General features: G+C 45.2%; 1 protein-coding gene across 4 annotated transcripts in view; it reads left to right on the plus strand.

Moving 5' to 3' along the window:
- The window catches only part of REPS2 (RALBP1 associated Eps domain containing 2), a 1083293-nt gene that overhangs the window by 805039 nt on the left and 260614 nt on the right, over positions 1-17640 (plus strand). For all 4 annotated transcript variants that reach the window (XM_078658107.1, XM_078658103.1, XM_078658105.1 and 1 more), the window contains one exon: positions 14660-14796. In XM_078658107.1, coding sequence (XP_078514233.1) covers positions 14660-14796 — 137 coding nt within the window. The remainder of the gene's footprint in view (positions 1-14659; positions 14797-17640) is intronic.

Raw genomic sequence — 17640 nt, forward strand, 5'->3', positions numbered from 1 at the left:
TAAGAATTGGCTTTTGTAGTTTGGTTTGCCCTGTTCCCATCATGCACTGGGACAGGAACAGACTAATTTGCATACAGCCAGGTTCTGAAACTGGGATGGTGCAATGAGCTAAAAAACGGTGTTGGATCTAGCCCTGATCTTTTGACTGAGTGAGAGTATTCTGCTTAATTCAGAGACTCTGTCCCTCACCACCCCTTGTTGTAAATATTTTTGTCCACCCTAAGCGTGGAAGGGTATACTCAGACATGAGTCCCTTGCTCATTGCACCATCAGGATTCAAGCAAGCCGGGCCGAAGACGGCTGTAATGCCAGAAACCGGTCCCCGGAAGCTTGTTTCCTTCCCAGTGTAAGAATTGGCTTTTGTAGTTTGGTTTGCCCTGTTCCCATCATGCACTGGGACAGGAACAGACTAATTTGCATACAGCCAGGTTCTGAAACTGGGATGGTGCAATGAGCTAAAAAACGGTGTTGGATCTAGCCCTGATCTTTTGACTGGGTGAGAGTATTCTGCTTAATTCAGAGACTCTGTCCCTCACCACCCCTTGTTGTAAATATTTTTGTCCACCCTAAGCGTGGAAGGGTATACTCAGACATGAGTCCCTTGCTCATTGCACCATCAGGATTCAAGCAAGCCGGGCCGAAGACGGCTGTAATGCCAGAAACCGGTCCCCGGAAGCTTGTTTCCTTCCCAGTGTAAGAATTGGCTTTTGTAGTTTGGTTTGCCCTGTTCCCATCATGCACTGGGACAGGAACAGACGAATTTGCATACAGCCAGGTTCTGAAACTGGGATGGTGCAATGAGCTAAAAAACGGTGTTGGATCTAGCCCTGATCTTTTGACTGGGTGAGAGTATTCTGCTTAATTCAGAGACTCTGTCCCTCACCACCCCTTGTTGTAAATATTTTACAGATACAGACACTTGTAAATCTGCCCTGAAACGTCCTACTTCCAATTAGTAAAAGCGCAAAGAGGGAACAGTCTTTTCTATTGGTACTAATTGTATATAAATGTTTCCAGAATATTCTATTTTTTTCTATTTTAAATGTTTTGGGGCCAGTTCCCAAAGGTATGTATGAGTACATAAAAAACACACTACATACTCCCAACTGCCTTTGTGAATAGGCCCCTTTCTGTATCAACTTGAGGAGACGAAGCCTAGGTTTGCTCCTCCGTTTGAGTGGAGGGGCATCGCCCCACTTAAAATCCCCCCCAAAGCCCCAGAGATGAAAAATAAAATGGTAGTTCATTACCATTTTCTTTTCATCCCCCATCCAGAGCCGAGCTTCAGGGTGGGGGCGGGGCCATTGCTGACTGACAGTAGCAGGGAGAAGGGTGGGCTGTCTACTGCACTGTTTAAAGTACTCATGTCTTTTTGGCCAGCTGTCTTAAGACATCTGGGTTGAGAGTAAGTGCAGACCTCCAGTGCGCTGTGGAGCGCCGAGTGAGGCGGCTCCCTCCAGTCAGGGCGTTGCTCACATGCTGCATGTAAGTAGTGCCAGGATTAGGCGAGGGAGTTCCAGCATTCGGTTCCAGTTCCTGGATGAAGAAGAAGTCCAGAGTGAAGACGTTGTGTTAGGTATGTTTTAAAAAAATATATATAATATTTTGCGTGTGCATGCGTCTCAGCTCCCCTGTGGATGCCAGCTGCCACTGAAAGAAGCTTGTGTCTGAGCTGCACATGGGGTTGAACATAGTATGTCTTCACTCTACAAAACAAAATGCAGCTACAGTGTCCTGTCTCTGAAAACAAGCATTGGCATAGCCAATAGGTCTCGCTTGTGGGACCTTATAAGTATTTAGTTTTGCAGCACAATATCCTTGGTGCAACAACATCAGCTGTTGCAGGGCTAAACCTTGTACCTTATAAGTGTTTAGGCATGCAACAGTTGATGTTGTTGCACTAAGGATATTGTGCTGCATAACTAAATACGTATAGGGCCCCACAAGCGAGACCTATTGGCAATGCCAATGCTTGTTTCTTTATCTGTGCACCGCACTCTCCGAACACGCGATTCACATGAAGTTAGGGTCACGGGGTTCAGGTTGGAGGAACGAGAAGCGGGCAGGAAACCTCCTACTTGGAGATTGCGCATGTCTTCAAGGGGGCAGCCCCGCTCCGGCCCCTGTGGCTCGACAGGGGCTGCTCACTGCTCTGCGGAAGACGCAGGGGTGAGCCGTGAGCATGCACGGGCAGAACATTTGAGAGCAGGGAAGGGGTTAGACAGTTGACCCTCACTGCAAGAAAAACCCCTGCTAGCAAGAAGTGGTGCAGGGCGACGACTGCAACCACCAAAGGAATTGCATGGATTTTGTAGGAGGAGGACGCAGTAAGGGGACAGAGAAATGGAAGAAATATCTGTGGCTAGAAAAATAGGACAGCTTGTTAAAGTCATGCTAACGTAACCTTCTTAAAACTGAGCTGTAAAGCCTTTCCGAAAATTGTGAGATGGCGTCGGAGTTCCAGTCTATTCCGAACAGTGGAAAATGTTAAACAGAGGAAGGCAGACAGACGTAATAATCGTGAGCACATCTTCCACCTCATTATTTTGCAGCCTAGGCACATGTTCCAATGCCGCCCAGCGAGTGGCGCTGTTTCCTCACATGAGGTAAAGAAAGGGATGCGGTGTAGCACATTATTTACTAGCATGGCCTAACGAGAAAGTGAATCACTGGCCAGATCTGACAGTTTAGAAGCAAACTCGGACTACTGTTTTCATAAGCTCACACAATTTCAACAAGCTCTCGGCATTTCGCAGATTGTAAAACCCCTGTCCCGGCTGCGCACGTTGGGAGGGACCAAGGAATGCAGATTTAAAATGGAGCGGCTGGAATGAGAACCCGTGCGTGTCCCTTGTGAGGGTTCCCGGATGACTAGCGACGGTGAAAGCGAAACCTAACGTGCTGACACGATAAAAAAACAAGAAAGCAAAGCAAATGCCGGATGGGGGCGGGAGAGCCTGGTGGGGGGGTGGGAATGCGAGGGAGGAGAAGTGTGGAAGGCAGAATGCCTGAGGGAAGCCGGCGACGGTGAAAGCGAAACCTAACGTGCTGACACGATAAAAAAACAAGAAAGCAAAGCAAATGCCGGATGGGGGTGGGAGAGCCTGGTGGGGGGGGTGGGAATGCGAGGGAGGAGAAGTGTGGCAGGCGGAATGCCTGAGGGAAGCCGGATGGGGGGCGGGAGAGCCTGGTGGGGGGGTGGGAATGCGAGGGAGGAGAAGTGTCGCAGGCGGAATGCCTGTGTGCGAAAGCGCGATGCGCTTGGAGAGAGGCCGGATGGGGGCGGGAGAAACTGAAAGTACGAGTAGGAGGGAGGCTGATGCGCATGCTTGTTTTGTCACGTGATTCACGTGAACTTAAAGAAAACCGCAGCGCAAGAAGCCCTTGGTTTCACGAGGATTTTCAGGACATGAATTCTCGCTCCGCTCAATGCGCTTGCGCGCATTGATAGGTCGCGAGACCTAAAAAGCAGGCACCACACCAACAACCTCGAGAAGAGGTACTTGCCTTGCTTACTAGCTGATAGTTGAGAACAGAGCATGAAGCAAGCACTGGTACATGGAGATCTGGGTTTGTTTAATTCCATTATTGTACAAACATTCACAATATAGTTGATTATCATGCCATGAATCGAAATTCAAACCTTCAGTAGGTTGGTAAGTCTTCAGAGAAGGCAGTGTCATGTGTTGGAATTAAAAAGCAGGGTTAGAGAAGGAACTAGAGAATCCAGCCACACTACATTGCACCGCGTATATAGTTTTGCACACTATTGTTGTTAGGCCGTGTGTCAAAAGATTAGCACATCAGCACAGTGACATGTGAGGTCTATTGTGCATGTGCTGCAGCAGATGCTGGTGCATGTTACTAGGTAACATGAGGATGTAAAAGTAATCTAGCACCTTGGTGGCAATTTCCAGGTCGCCCAAAGACAACAATGTTCCCCCACAAGCTGTAGTTTGAGAAGTACTTGTCAGGCTGAATAAAAGGGGCGTGCGTGCAACTGGCCAAAGCCTGAGAGATTGTGGATGAAGTGGTCAGCCTGAGATACTCTATCTCACAGTCTTGTAACCCAAAGACCCCATACTGCTGCTATCAGCATAGTAAAATAATACTATACAGAATAAACAAATGAAGGCACATTAAGGTGCAATAACAGGAAATACACAAATTATCTCCATATTACTGTAATCATTCTAAAAATAAAAAAAGTCCAAAAGGCATTTCCAAATGTTAGAGTGAACTTTGAAACTTTTAATAACAGAAGTAAGCTGTAGGCAAAGCCCGAGTGATTCTGGTTGTGCTCGTGACCTTGACACTTGTTCCTTTTTTGTTCGTAACACTCCCAGAGCTCTACTCATGCCATGTTGCTACCGAGGTCCAGTTTGGGTCCTGGGCATTAGTTCGAGAATCCGATATTGGTGACTGGCCCCCATGAATAATGCTCATGGTACCTGGAGCCAGGCCTTGACTTTGCGGCCTGTATGTCACCAAATACTCCCAAAGGCTTTGAGGAAGCACAAAATGAAGATTATAGCGGTTGAGTATCCAGCCATGGATCTCGGTTCCACTTGAAGCCATAGGGTATGGTGGAGATGGAGGACTTTTCCAATGTTCTAATACCAAGCAAAAACAAAATGAGGAAACACTACCATTCCTTTTTCAGGTCATCCTTTTCGAAGCATGAAGACCAAAGCTGAAGAAGTGTAATCAAGTGGCTTTTCCAGTGTTTCCTTCCATGCCTAACTGAGGAAGTTCCATTACTTATTCAAGTACTCTACCTCTCTGCCTCTAACAGTTCAAGTTCAATGAGTTTGCTGCCTGAAATCATCTTCTGCTCTAGCACTGTTTCACTGCACAACTCTACGGCCAAAGCTTTAAACTTGACTCTTTAGTTCCCCCTGGTTCAGTTTTGGTTTCTGCATCATCTAAGGAGATATCTAAGACCACACTTCTCAGCTCCTGGATGGTGCCTTTTGATACTTTTGTGACTTCCATGGAAATGGCAAGGTGCTTGAAAATCCTATGGTGAAGGCTAAAAAGCGAATGATACTACGGGACCTAAAATGTTCCTGTTTAACAGAAACTTTACTCTTGCAGAACCTTGTTCAGGATGTGCGTGAAGTTGCTCAGGAGCGCTATTTTCTGCTTATTGATAAGCGTTCTGGCAGAAACCTCTCTTGGCCTCAGGACTGGACGAACAGGAATATCACACGAACTGTAATGGTCCGATGGACCACCAGTTGCTAAGGGTACATCCTTTTTGAAGAGGCTAGCCACCTAGTCACCTTTGGCTGAAACTAGACCAAATGTCTTTCCAATTGTTCTCTCAGGTAGGGCTAATTTAAAGACAAATCGTTGCACATGGAATTCCCGTTTTATGATGCTTGTAACCAAGTGATGTATGACCAAATTATTTTTAATTGTTTTTTATCAGCATTGCATGTACTGAGAAGGTGCTTTCCAAAATTTCCCTCAGCAGCTAGTTCTTGTGTCTTCAAGACATATTTCGAGACTTCGTAAGCTTATTTTTAAATTGAGTGATGTCAAAAGTATACTTACATAGCTTAAATTGATCTTTTTCTGTCCAAGTGGATAAGGCACCCAAATATATTTCATGTGTGTATGTCAATGCACGGAGAAATGTTACCCTAAAAACCTTAAACATCGGTAGAAGTGTTAAACTTTCTAATTTATTGAAATGTATTCTCAGGGTAAAAATGGGACTAACTGCCTGTGTTTTCAATGCTGCCAGGTGACATCTATACCAACCTGTCTCTGGATACCATGTGTGAAATAACAATAAGTACAAACAATGTTGGCAATGGCGATTATGGAAACGTATTTATTTATTTGACCTTTTTGCCTTCAAACAATACTAAGCCAGAGAAGAAAGCAAGGGGAAGCTTCAAGAGCAAACTTCAGTGCTCCACTTTTTTCACCCATTTCAAATACAGCTTGTTTCCTACCACCCTCCCCTCCCCTTCTTCCTTCACACTAAACTGTGTCCATAAACTGACTTGTGAGATAGGCTGTTTAAGTACCTCTCTCGCATTTAGCCTGCTGAACAAGGAGGAATACTTTGACTTTTAAAAAAAGCACCAGATCTTGAATTTCCTGTTGAGTTTTTTGGACAGCATGGGTGGTCTTGGATTTTGCTGCTTTCACATTTTGCTGAAATATTAAGCTCAACCTATGCCCATTATCTCATACATTATGTCATAGATAACACCACATATTATGTAATAGATGACATAACTGTAAACACCTGGCTCAACAATTGTGCAGACAGCATCGTCCTCATCAAGAGCAACATCCAGAGAAAATCCTCAAAAAAGAACTAAGAACAGCAAAATGAAACAGCAAACAGATGGAGGGGAGATGGTGTGTCAGAAAAGACATCTCTGACAGGGCAACCTTCAAGACCTCTCTCGGCCTCTACCACCGCCTGCTGAGGGCAACAAAGAAGACAGCCCTAGTGTCATGCAGCGAAACCAGCACCAACAACACTAATTAACTTTTCAAGATCGTTAAAAGATTCTCCAACCGAGCTGCCAGCAAAAACAACATTACATACCCACAGGAGCTGTGCAACAATCTCGCTGACTTCTTCCAATACAATATCACAACCATATACAGAAACTTCAAACCCCATCCCACACCTACAGAATTCCTCGACAGATAAGCAACCACCGCAACTTACACAAGCCATAGACTGATCACCTGGAACCTCCTGTCCACCCAGGACACCACCTCCACCATGAAATCCCTCCGCTTGGGACCTCCCAAAGACCCATTCCCACACCACATCTTCAATCTCGGAAACCAAAGGATCGGGCACGTACTCACCACCCTGCTCAACACCTCAATCACCACTGCAACATTTCCAGACACCTGGAAACACGTTAAAGTCAGATCACTACTCAAAAACCCTCCACCGACCCCAGCAAAGTCAAAAACTACTGGCCAAATTCCTGCTCCCCATCCAAGCACAAGTACTGGAAAAGATCAAGCAGTTCATGGCACACCTGGAGCAGAATCAGCTACTCAACGCCTCCCGATCCAGCTTACACAGCAATCACAGCACCAAGACTACCCTGATCGCAGCCACCAATGACATCCGAATCCTCCTCGACCGAGAACTAACAGCATCTCTAATCCTCCTTGACCTTTCGCAGCCTTCGATACCGCATCCCAATACATGCTGATCAAAAGACTCCATCACATCAGCGTGCAAAGGGATGCACTTAGATGGATCACCTACTTCCTCATCCGAGGAACCCATAGGATCCACCTTTCACCTTTGAAACAAAGGATATTGCCTGCGGTGTTCCCCTGGGCTCATCCCTGCGCTCTTTAATGCATATATAACCCTGTTTGTCAACATCGTCAGATCCACGGTCTCAACATAATTTCCTACGCAGACGACACCCAACTCATCCTCTTACTCACAGACTGCCCCACCACCACCAGAGCAATCTTCCCCAGATTTATGACAAGCATTTCCAACTGGATGAAGAACAACTGCCTGCAGCTGAACACAGACAAGATGGAATTAATATTCTTCAGCAAAAGCAGCAACACATGGAACAACTCCTGGTGGCCATCAGACCTAGGACCTGCACCCACTCCCTCCGACCACACCAGAAACCTCAGAATCATCATAGACAGCAGTTTGACCAAGAAACCACAGATCAACGCCATCTCCTCCACCTGCTTCCTCACTTTATGCATGCTACGTAAGATCTCCAGGTGGCTACCCCTGCACACGAGCTGCACAGTGACTCAGGCCCTCATCTCCAGTCGAGTGGACTAAAGCAACGCTCTTTACTTAGCAATCGCCAAACACCTCCTGCAGATGCTTCAGACCATACAGAAAACCACAGCGAGACTCATCCATGACCTTCCGCGACGAACCCACATCACTCCCCCCTTCAGGCAACTCCCACTGACTCCCCGTACAGAAGAGATGCCAATTCAAGCTGCTGACTCACGCATACAAGGCGCTACACAACCAAGGACCCGCCTTCCTTAACCACCTCCTGAACCTCCACCAACCGTCGAGAAGACTACACTCTGCCTCCCTATCACTTGCCCATACTCCCTGCATCTATTAAGCAGAAGTGGAGGTCGGTTTTTCTCCGATGTCGCATCAAAGACCAGAAAAAGCCTAGGCAACTCAAGACCATCACCTAGCTTCAGGAATTCCAAAGAGCCCAAATACCTGGCTGTCCAATTGAGCCTCTAGGATCTGCAAGCGCCTGATTACCAATTTAGGTGATTAGCTGTGCTTTATAAATTTTGATTGATTTATTGAACCAGTGCAGACATTGGTTGTCATTTCCGATGTCCAGTTTGTATATACAGAGTAAAGCTTTCAGTAACTACACTCATTAACAATAATTATCATTATGAACATCTAATGTGTTTGGAAGGCTGCGGTGCCTTTTAAGCACAGTTATTCTTTCAAGCAATAGATTTAGTAAGAAGGCTGTATTTCGATGTTTAGATAACAGGTAGGGAAAAGGAGAGTTGTTTGCAAGTTGATTGATGGCATTGACAGTGTCAACGGTAGTGTATTTGATTTTACCAGTGATGTCATTTGTGATGTCATCAGTGACTTTGTGCGTGAGTTTGTGAACAGTGTATTAGGGAGTTGTGGGTGCGTAACTTGCAATAACTAACCAAATACAGTGTTTTCTGTAGGCTTTGAATCTTAACCAGTAGGGTTCCTTAAACTAAAATTTTGTTGGGGAATATTTAGGTTTTTCTTAATTATTTTGATTAGTAGTTGACCTTAGTAGATAACCATAACTTCTGTTAACAACTGTTTCTTTTCAGTATACATTTTAGATTATCTAATGATATACTTTAATGCATGTATTGCCTTTCTCCTTGGAGGACTGGGCCACTGGGCTGTGGGTAGAGTTTGGCCTTTGGCCACTCAATGTGTCAAATCCTCCTGCCCCAAACACCAAATGGCATGGTCTCTAACTTTACCTTGTGGACTTTGGGGGAGGGTGGTGACCATGCCCTTCGTCGAGCCACCCTGTCCCTAAAGGCAGGAGGGACAGACTTTGTCTGTGACCTGGGGTTTCTGAACCTATTTTACAGCCTGTCAAGTAGGGTTGGATAAAGTACTCAACTCCTTAAAAGCCTCCTGATATAAATATCATGCCTACCTATCATTGACAGTAAAGTATGGGGACAAAGCTAGCATTGCCAAAAAGTAATCTCATGTGTGTGTTGACATGCCTGGGACCTAGGATTTGGAATGCCCACTGTGAAGAAATTCAGCTATTAGAAGACTGATAGTTACAGAAGACAAGACCACATTTTGGACATATTTTGTTCCATGGATACTGTGTAATCCATTCTCTGCTCTGACTCTAACTGACAACATTCTGATTCTGTCATGAGGGATTTAATCCTTAGAGGTTTGGCGAAGGTCAATCCTACCCAGAAGAAGTGCTACTCATAAGAAAAGGAAGTCTCTACTACGAATGCACCTCCCCAGCAGTTAGGTGGTCCTGGTTTACCAAGAGTAAGCCGCCCATGCAGGTGAAAGTAACATTGGCTGCTCACAGTCAGTTTTTTATCTGTATGATATTTTTATTCCAACATCTTTTTATTAAGTCTCAGTTTGAGACACACATAATAAAAGGGTCACATTGACACAGCGATAAGCCTACAACCCTCATGGGGCCGGCCGCGTGAATAAACTCATGGTGTGAACTCTGCGTGGGTCGGTATCTCCAATCACACTTGTCGACCTGCACATCAAGAGCAGTCCAGTTCCCATTAAGTCGCTCCAGAAGGGGGTCCAATAGCGCAGTCCAGCACACCCCAGTGATACCCCGCCTTATACATCATCCCGCGAGGCGGGCAGATACAAACAGATCAAACAGAAACAAACAACCGGCCCTAGGGGCCTAACACTCAACCAGAGGCCTAGTAGTAGGCAGCAAAAAGAGTAAAGCAGAGGTTAGAGGGAGCAGAGAGGAAGAGCAGAGGAAACTAGGGGGGACAGTCACAGCTGCGAGGGCGAGAGAGCCCGGGGAGAGGGGGGGGGCCGTAGCCATCAGAGCATCCTTCAGAGGGTCCATTCTCACGTCACAGGTTGCGAGGGGTAAAGGGGAGCACCGCATCTTTCACAAGTTGCAATGCTCGCAGCGCTGGGGGCATATTCCTAGCATATTCGCTCTTGCAAAGATAGGTCACTAGTGGCCACCAAACCTTTTCAAAGTGGGTCGTGCGAGACTGTAGCCTAGGCGAGAGTAATTCCATAGTGATGACCTGCCACAATCTGCCGAACCATACAGCTAGAGGGGGGGCCTCCACCTTCTTCCAATACAGAGCGATAAGTTGTCTGGCGGCACCCAACATTTGCATCGCTAAGGTCCAGTCACTGCGGGTCAGGGCCAGCAGGTCAACAGGTTTGAGTCCCAGCAGTATTGTACTAGCTGCATCAGGCAGAGGAAATCCCAGCACCCCCCGAATGTGGCTCAACACCTCCTTCCAAAAGATAGCGATCACAGGGCAGGTCCACCAGATGTGCAAGAAGTCACCAGGCACATGATGGCATCTCCAGCAACCGGGCGGTACAGAGGGGAACATCCTGTGCAGGCGTTGAGGCGTATAGTACCACTGCGTCATTACCTTATACGCGTTTTCTTGTTGCGGCACGCTGCGATACACCCTAGGAACATCCCTCCAGAGGCGGGTCCACTGCGCATGTTCAACATCAGCGCCCAGCGTCTCCTGCCAATGTCGCTGATACGGGTGAGCAGGGGGAGTAAGAGGATGCTGCAGAATCTGATAATTTTTCGATATAAGGCCCTTCGTGCCCGCACCAGAGCGGGCCAGCCTCTCGAACGGGGTGAAGGCCCGAGTGGCCCCAGGGTATATCGCATCCGATAGGGCCCAGTGACGCAACTGCAAAAACTGCAATTCGGCCTCTGGGGGAAGATGGAACTCCTCCCGACAGTGAGCAAAGGACTTAATGGTGCTTCCGTCAAAGAGATCCGTAAGGACTTTGCAGTCTTCTCGCGTCCACCTGCGAAAGGCGGGAGTGTGGTTGGCCGGTGGGAACCATGGATTATCCTCTATGGGGGTGTGTGGTGAGGGGAAAGTCGTCAAGCCTTTCCGCACCGCCACCTTGTCCCACACGTCCAGGACCGTCCTCGTGGGAACCGCCAAATAAGCACTAGGGGACCGTCCCGCCCTATGGGTCCAAGCAAGGTTCCAGATTGTGCGACCCGTGACCGCCCGATCTAGATGTAGCCACCCCTTCTCACTCCGCCTAATACCCCACTCTATTACAAACCGCAAATGAGCGGCCCAATAATAGTCCACCAGATTCGGGCACCCTAGTCCTCCACGATCTCGCGGGGCCATAAGGAGTGACTGAGAGAAGCGGGGTCTCTTGCCCCCCCAAATGAATTTAGTACAGTCCCTTTGCAAGGCTCTAATCTTCGGCAGAGGGATAGGTGTAGGAAGGCATTGGAACAGGTAGAGTATTTTGGGTAATATAGACATTTTGATCGCGTTCAATCTTCCCAGCCAAGAGGGGATAAGAGGCTTCCACCGTTGTAGATCAGTGAGGATGGATTTGCGACATTCCGCCCAATTGAGCGCCGACCAGCCTCCCAAAGAGGGAGTCAGGGAGAGGCCGAAGTATCGGATATGTTGGTCCGTCCACCGGTAGGGGCACAGCGCTTCCAGGGGAGGGACATCGGCTTGAGGGATCGTGAGGTTAAGCACCCACGATTTATCGTGATTGTATGATATTTTTGATGTGACGAAATGAATATGACAATGTTCACCTTTTGTACGGCCTGGTAAGGAATGAATTTCTGGGATTAAGGGAAGAATTCCATTTTAGAGGAATTCATTGGTAGTCCTCTGCATTCCTTGTTGTTTAAGGTGATTCTAGTACCGTTTCATATTTCTGTCACTGGTGCAGTGCTTAATTTGTAAAAGAATATGTGCAGAGGCCCAAAGTCTTGCTCAGAAGCCCTCGCCCAGCACTATCGACTGTCGAAGTGCCGAATTCCACCTCGTGACTCTAATCCATCACACACACTTACTGCCTCTTTGTCTCAGTTTTGCAGGTGTCTTTCTCTTCCTCCTCTTTTCCGCTTTAGTGGTTTTCTCTCGTTTGCTCTGGATCACAGTCTGTTGAAATAAAATAAGTACTGGTCCCTAAAAAGTAGTACTGGAAGGCCCCTCCTGCAACCACTGGTTCAAATTACGCATTGCTCTGGCTCATGGGTAATTGTGCTAGGCTGCTTGAGACCACTGCAGCTTTAGATTGGCTTAACAATGTGATCATTTACTATAATGCAAAGTAGAACATTAGAATGTTGGTCACTCCATTGCAGACAATGGAGCGCTCTGGGCTTCTATGGGCCAGTAGAAGCCCTCAGAACAACATTTTAATGTTGTTTTTCATTCTCAGCGGCTGCTGTGAGCTAAGGCCTCTCGGGCCTGAGGGTATATAAATCTCCTCGGGCTCCAAGAGGCCTTTGTTTTGACCAATTAGAACATCTGCTCTTTAGGGCAGAATGTTTTAATAGCCTTACAGCTCTCCTAGCGGGCTCTACCAGCCATTAAAGACCTGTCCCTTGTTAAAGGCCCGAGCCTAAAGCTCTAAGGCTATTTTAAAGCCTTTTCTGGCCCCACCCATTTGTACTGCCATTTGTGAGGTGGCCCGGTCTACTACAAACCTGTTGGTGCATTTCCCCTTCCACATGACGTGTCTGAAGCCGGTTCATTGACATTTGACTTCTTTATGAGTCGATAAAGCAATGCATGACTACTTCTTCCATCTTGTCAGTTGGTATTTGATTCTTGTATTCTCTGAATAATGCGCCAGATGTTAAGCTGCTTTCTAGAAAAAAGACATTCTTTTTTGACATCACTTTACAAGGCACATGAATGAGCTCTGAGTCCTTCATGCCTCTGAAACATACATGTTTCATCGAACAAGGCTGTACTTGGGACATGGCCACCCTTTGTTCCTGGGGTGTTGACTGAATTTCTCCTGGACTAGTAGTTGCATCTCCATGTCTTCCATTTGTTCCCTCATTCTTTCTAGGATGAGGAGGTGCCTCTTTTAGGTGGACAAAACCAGGAATCTGCATTGTAGTGAACATCTTTGTATGACCTGTGGTGTTCCAGATGCAGAAAAACAAACATCTAAAACCCCAGTTGCTATACAACTTGTCTGGCTATTTGTTGTTCAGAAGGTTTCTATCACCAAATGTGTATGCATTTTCCACCAGAACCAATGTAGCATTGGTGTTATTTTCCAGGCATGTCCGTGTCTGTGTCATGGCCATGAGCTCTGTGTGGTCCACCTCACATGCATTCTTCGGGCATTAATTACTCTTCTGTAGGTTCTTCAGGTCATGCCATATTTGCCAGAGGAGATATTGAGAACCTATATCACACACGCATTGGATTTCTGCTGCTGCTTTTTTCTCCTCCTTTTCATGTCTCATACTTTTGACTCTACCCATTGGTTAAGAGGGTGAAACACATGATGTAGGACTATGAAAAAGTTACATTCACTGTGGTTTCTTTCCTTAGTTTATACAGTTTCTTCTACACCCAACACTCCCAATGTTTCCTTTCCTGGTTCATTGGTCAAATCAATATGACTAATAGACTACTTTAGGCTCCTTCTTTAAAGAGGATGATTAATATCAAGGGAAAAGGATTGTGATAATAAATAGATCCTCATACATGGCCAGTGCCAGCTGATTTACTCTCTGAATGACCCATTAGAAGGGGTTCTCATGAACTGAATGTAGGAGGAACCCTACAGAGTAACCATAAACATATCTTTATCCTAACTGTCTTCTACTTACAATCTCAATATAAATGTAGTACTTACTTATGCTGCACTTAAGAGGGTGGCGTGGAGTGCATAAAAACGATGGATTTAGGCCCAGATCTCTGTACTGGGGTGAATGTATGACGTTGTTCTGCATTCTGTCCATCAACTGTTGTTTTTGCACTTATAGCATGTATTGCCTTTACATATTATTTTCAAATTATGCTTGAAAATAAACGTCATTCGAAAAGTGGATGGTTGTTACGACTGTACAGTTATGGTTCAGAATGACGTTCAGTTGAAAAGGCATTTTTGTTTCTAATACCTTTGCCATTGTTTGTCGAATCTGCACACAATTTAGCACTTGCTTGGTTTATTCACTGAAGTTTAGGTCACGTTTTGTGTAGATCCGTCCAGGGGGAAAATAAGGGTTAGTCAAACAAAAGATTTCTCTTGGTTAGCTTTCTTAGTAATTTCTGCTGTCCGCTACAACAAAATCCACTGAAAGGAATTGCATCAAACTTTGCATGAAATCAGAACTTTACTTAGAATGCTTGCTTTTGTGGTATGGTGAAAATATGTTCAGTAGTTTCTATATTGACATAATTTTCTTTCCTATTGTGCTTGTTTTTTTGGTTTCCTTCCAGTGTATGTGAATATTGAAAATATGATGTCCGGTGCACAGGCGCATTTCTAGTATTTTATGTTTTTTCTTCAAAAGCCATTTATTTTTACTCAAAATAAATCGAAAAGATCTCTTATTAATGTCATCACTATGTGCGCAATCTAATGCTTTAAAATGTTTTACTTGTCCCATGTTAGGTCTTACTCCAGTACATCCATTGAGGATACAGTGAAGAAGGTGGAGGAGCCTCCCACTCCACCGCCGAGGCCACAGAAAACACACTCCAGAGCATCCTCCTTAGATCTGAATAAAATATTTCAGCAAAGTTCTCCAGGTAATCTCTTGCTGAAATCACTAAATTAATTGATTTTCTTTCAGCCACATTAAAAAATGTTTACCGTCACATCCTTTCAGGCCTTTTCCCAGACGTGGGGTCAAATGGCAGGCTGCAACTGTTCCCTGTGGTGCAGGACAGGGTTCTGTAAAGTCAGGCCTGTAGGGCCGGATCCATGCCAGATTTGTAAGATAACTACATTCTGTTAAATGGGGATATGCTGAAAGTCTGGCATGAATCCGACCCTCCAGGAACAACATTTGAGAACCTTGGTCCAGTATATTGCATTTTGGGTCTGTGGCAGAAGTTTAAGCTGCCTTAACTCTCCTGGATAGCTTGGCTGAGCATTCAAGGCTGAACTAATGGTAGTTAGTGTAAAATATAGTATAACACAAGATTACAATCATGATAAGGTGGAATTCTAGTAATTGTTGTTACTTGAAAATTAATAATAAGCCTGGTTTGACCTTTGGCAATGACCTCTGCTGCCCAGGCACACTACTGCAAGCCACATTCAGAGATCTCATCTATCTGCCTGGCAGAGAGCTGTCTCCCTTCAGAGAAGCCACCAGCATGGCGGCTCCTCTTAAGGCATTCAAAGTTTGCTGAGCGACCATCTTGCAACATAATTTGTAATCACAGAACAGTTGATCTGCCAGCCAGTGCTGAATTTGAGCCGGCGGTTTCCAGTGCTCGGCACCAGAACTTGATTGTCAACACTGGGACTTATGACAGCTGCCACATGGTGGCGCTGTTTGTGCAATTAAAAGAATAGCAGAACAACAGTTGTTGATTAATTCAGTATACATTAAAAACAACTGATACCAGCCGCCCAAGTCATTCTTATATCTTGGAGGGCATCGAACAGTCTGAAATGTCACACTTGTAGCAGTGTGATGGTTAGTAGTTGTGTAGGTATTGTCATTGGCAGCACTGGCAGTGGCAGTGGTTGGTGCAAGCTGTGGTGGCCTGACAAAGGCCCGGATGGTTATTTTGTTTTTACAAATTAAGCATTTCACATAGGTCAACTGGATACAGGACACTACACAATACAGCAGGGTCTGGGGGTCAGGCAAACAACCAGGCATCTCACAAACACATACTCTGGTATTCAAGCCAGAGACTGGTGGTGGCCCATGCTCACACTGTCCCAGACAGAGGCTTTTGTGTACTGGGAAGGCTACAGGTGGAGGATTACCACCAGGACAAAAGCTGATGGTGGTGTAGGATTATAAACAAACAGTGGTCCTAAACCTATTGATTATATCATTAGATCAAATCTAACACAGTATCGATATTCAAAGTAGGAGACCATAATCAATATGTTATCTATAACTCAAAGACTCTATCTTCGAACAGAACATTGCACCACGGATAAAGAAAATATATTTCAGTTTAATATTTCTCTATATTCATTCTTTACATTATTTTTTTGTCAATAAAAAACGTAGGTTGCCCCAAGACAGGAGCGTGCAAAAAGAAAAGATGTGATCCGGAAAGTGAAAACAAATGAAAAAAGGAGAAAGGAATTACACAGTAGTGATTAAGAAATAGTTTACACAATTTTACAGTCAATACTGGGTACAAAGTTCACCGTATTGAACACCTGGCCAACAACTGAGTTCATATAATTACAATCAGCACCATTTGTAGTGCATACACATAGATGTTCTAAATTATGCACTGTCTACAATGTTGGCAAATAAGTGGTCCTAGGTGTATATATTGAAAATGTCGACGTTTCGACTCGACTTATTCCCAAACGGTGATTTGGACCTGGGGATGGCGAGTCTTCATCAGGACAAGGGATAAACGAGGCAACCCAGGGGATATTGGATAACCCTACAAGAGAGGAATTGTGAAATTACTAGCCGCGGTGCAAACCTTTAAAACCTATCCCCACCAGGGGTATGGCAGTTTCTCTTACCCTTTGTGATAGAGATAACGATGTAGGCTGATCAGAATTTACCACATCTCAAAAGGAGTCCTATAGAGACAAAAATGGAGTCCAGAATGTATCTAAATAAATTAATGTACGGAATTGCCAATAGTAACAATTGTACACATTAAGGCTTTTGCCTTCTATTCATATATTGATCCATGTCCGATTGACACTAATTCATGTTCGACATGGTGGGCAGTACCTAAAATTAATTAGAGTAGCGTAAATATACTGCATACACTGACACACAGTTACTACCGTATTCCCATTCAGGGCGGTGTCAATTACCTTAGTGTTGCGAAAAAACACAAGACCCCCAAGTCGGTCAATTTTTGAAATTCTGCTCCGGAATATACTGGACACTATAAAAATAGTAATGATTCGCCATTATTACTAGTAGCACTCTATCGGATTATTTACAAGATTCAGTCAAAAGAACTTCAAACAAGTTCTTATGCAGAGGCTTACCTGGAATAAACTTCTATATTGTTCCTCAAATGATTAAAAGGCAGTGGTACTCCAATTTGGAACCAGCTGTATTTAAGGGAGACACAAGATCGAGGATTCAGGTCTCACTCGTGATATTCCCATGGTAGTGTGTAAAGTTTAAAATTAACACTTTTAAAAAAGCGTCCACACCTACCCGTTATATTGAAGATAACAGCGTGTCCATCCGAGCCTCACAGTGCTTCTGGATGGCGATACAAGTTAATGTATTTCCATTAATCGACTTCACAGAGCTGTATAAAAGATATACAAGAACTTGTTTAGAATAAGATTAGGGCCGTGGCCCACATGGAGTAAGGGTCGAGCAATGCTATGCATCTGATCTCTACCTACCCGAACTGCCTCACGGAGGGAAAGTGTCTGCATCCGAGCCTCACAGTGCTGCAGGATGCCGT

The sequence above is a fragment of the Lissotriton helveticus genome, chromosome 8, assembly GCF_964261635.1.
Source record: "Lissotriton helveticus chromosome 8, aLisHel1.1, whole genome shotgun sequence".
Lineage (NCBI taxonomy): Eukaryota > Metazoa > Chordata > Amphibia > Caudata > Salamandridae > Lissotriton > Lissotriton helveticus.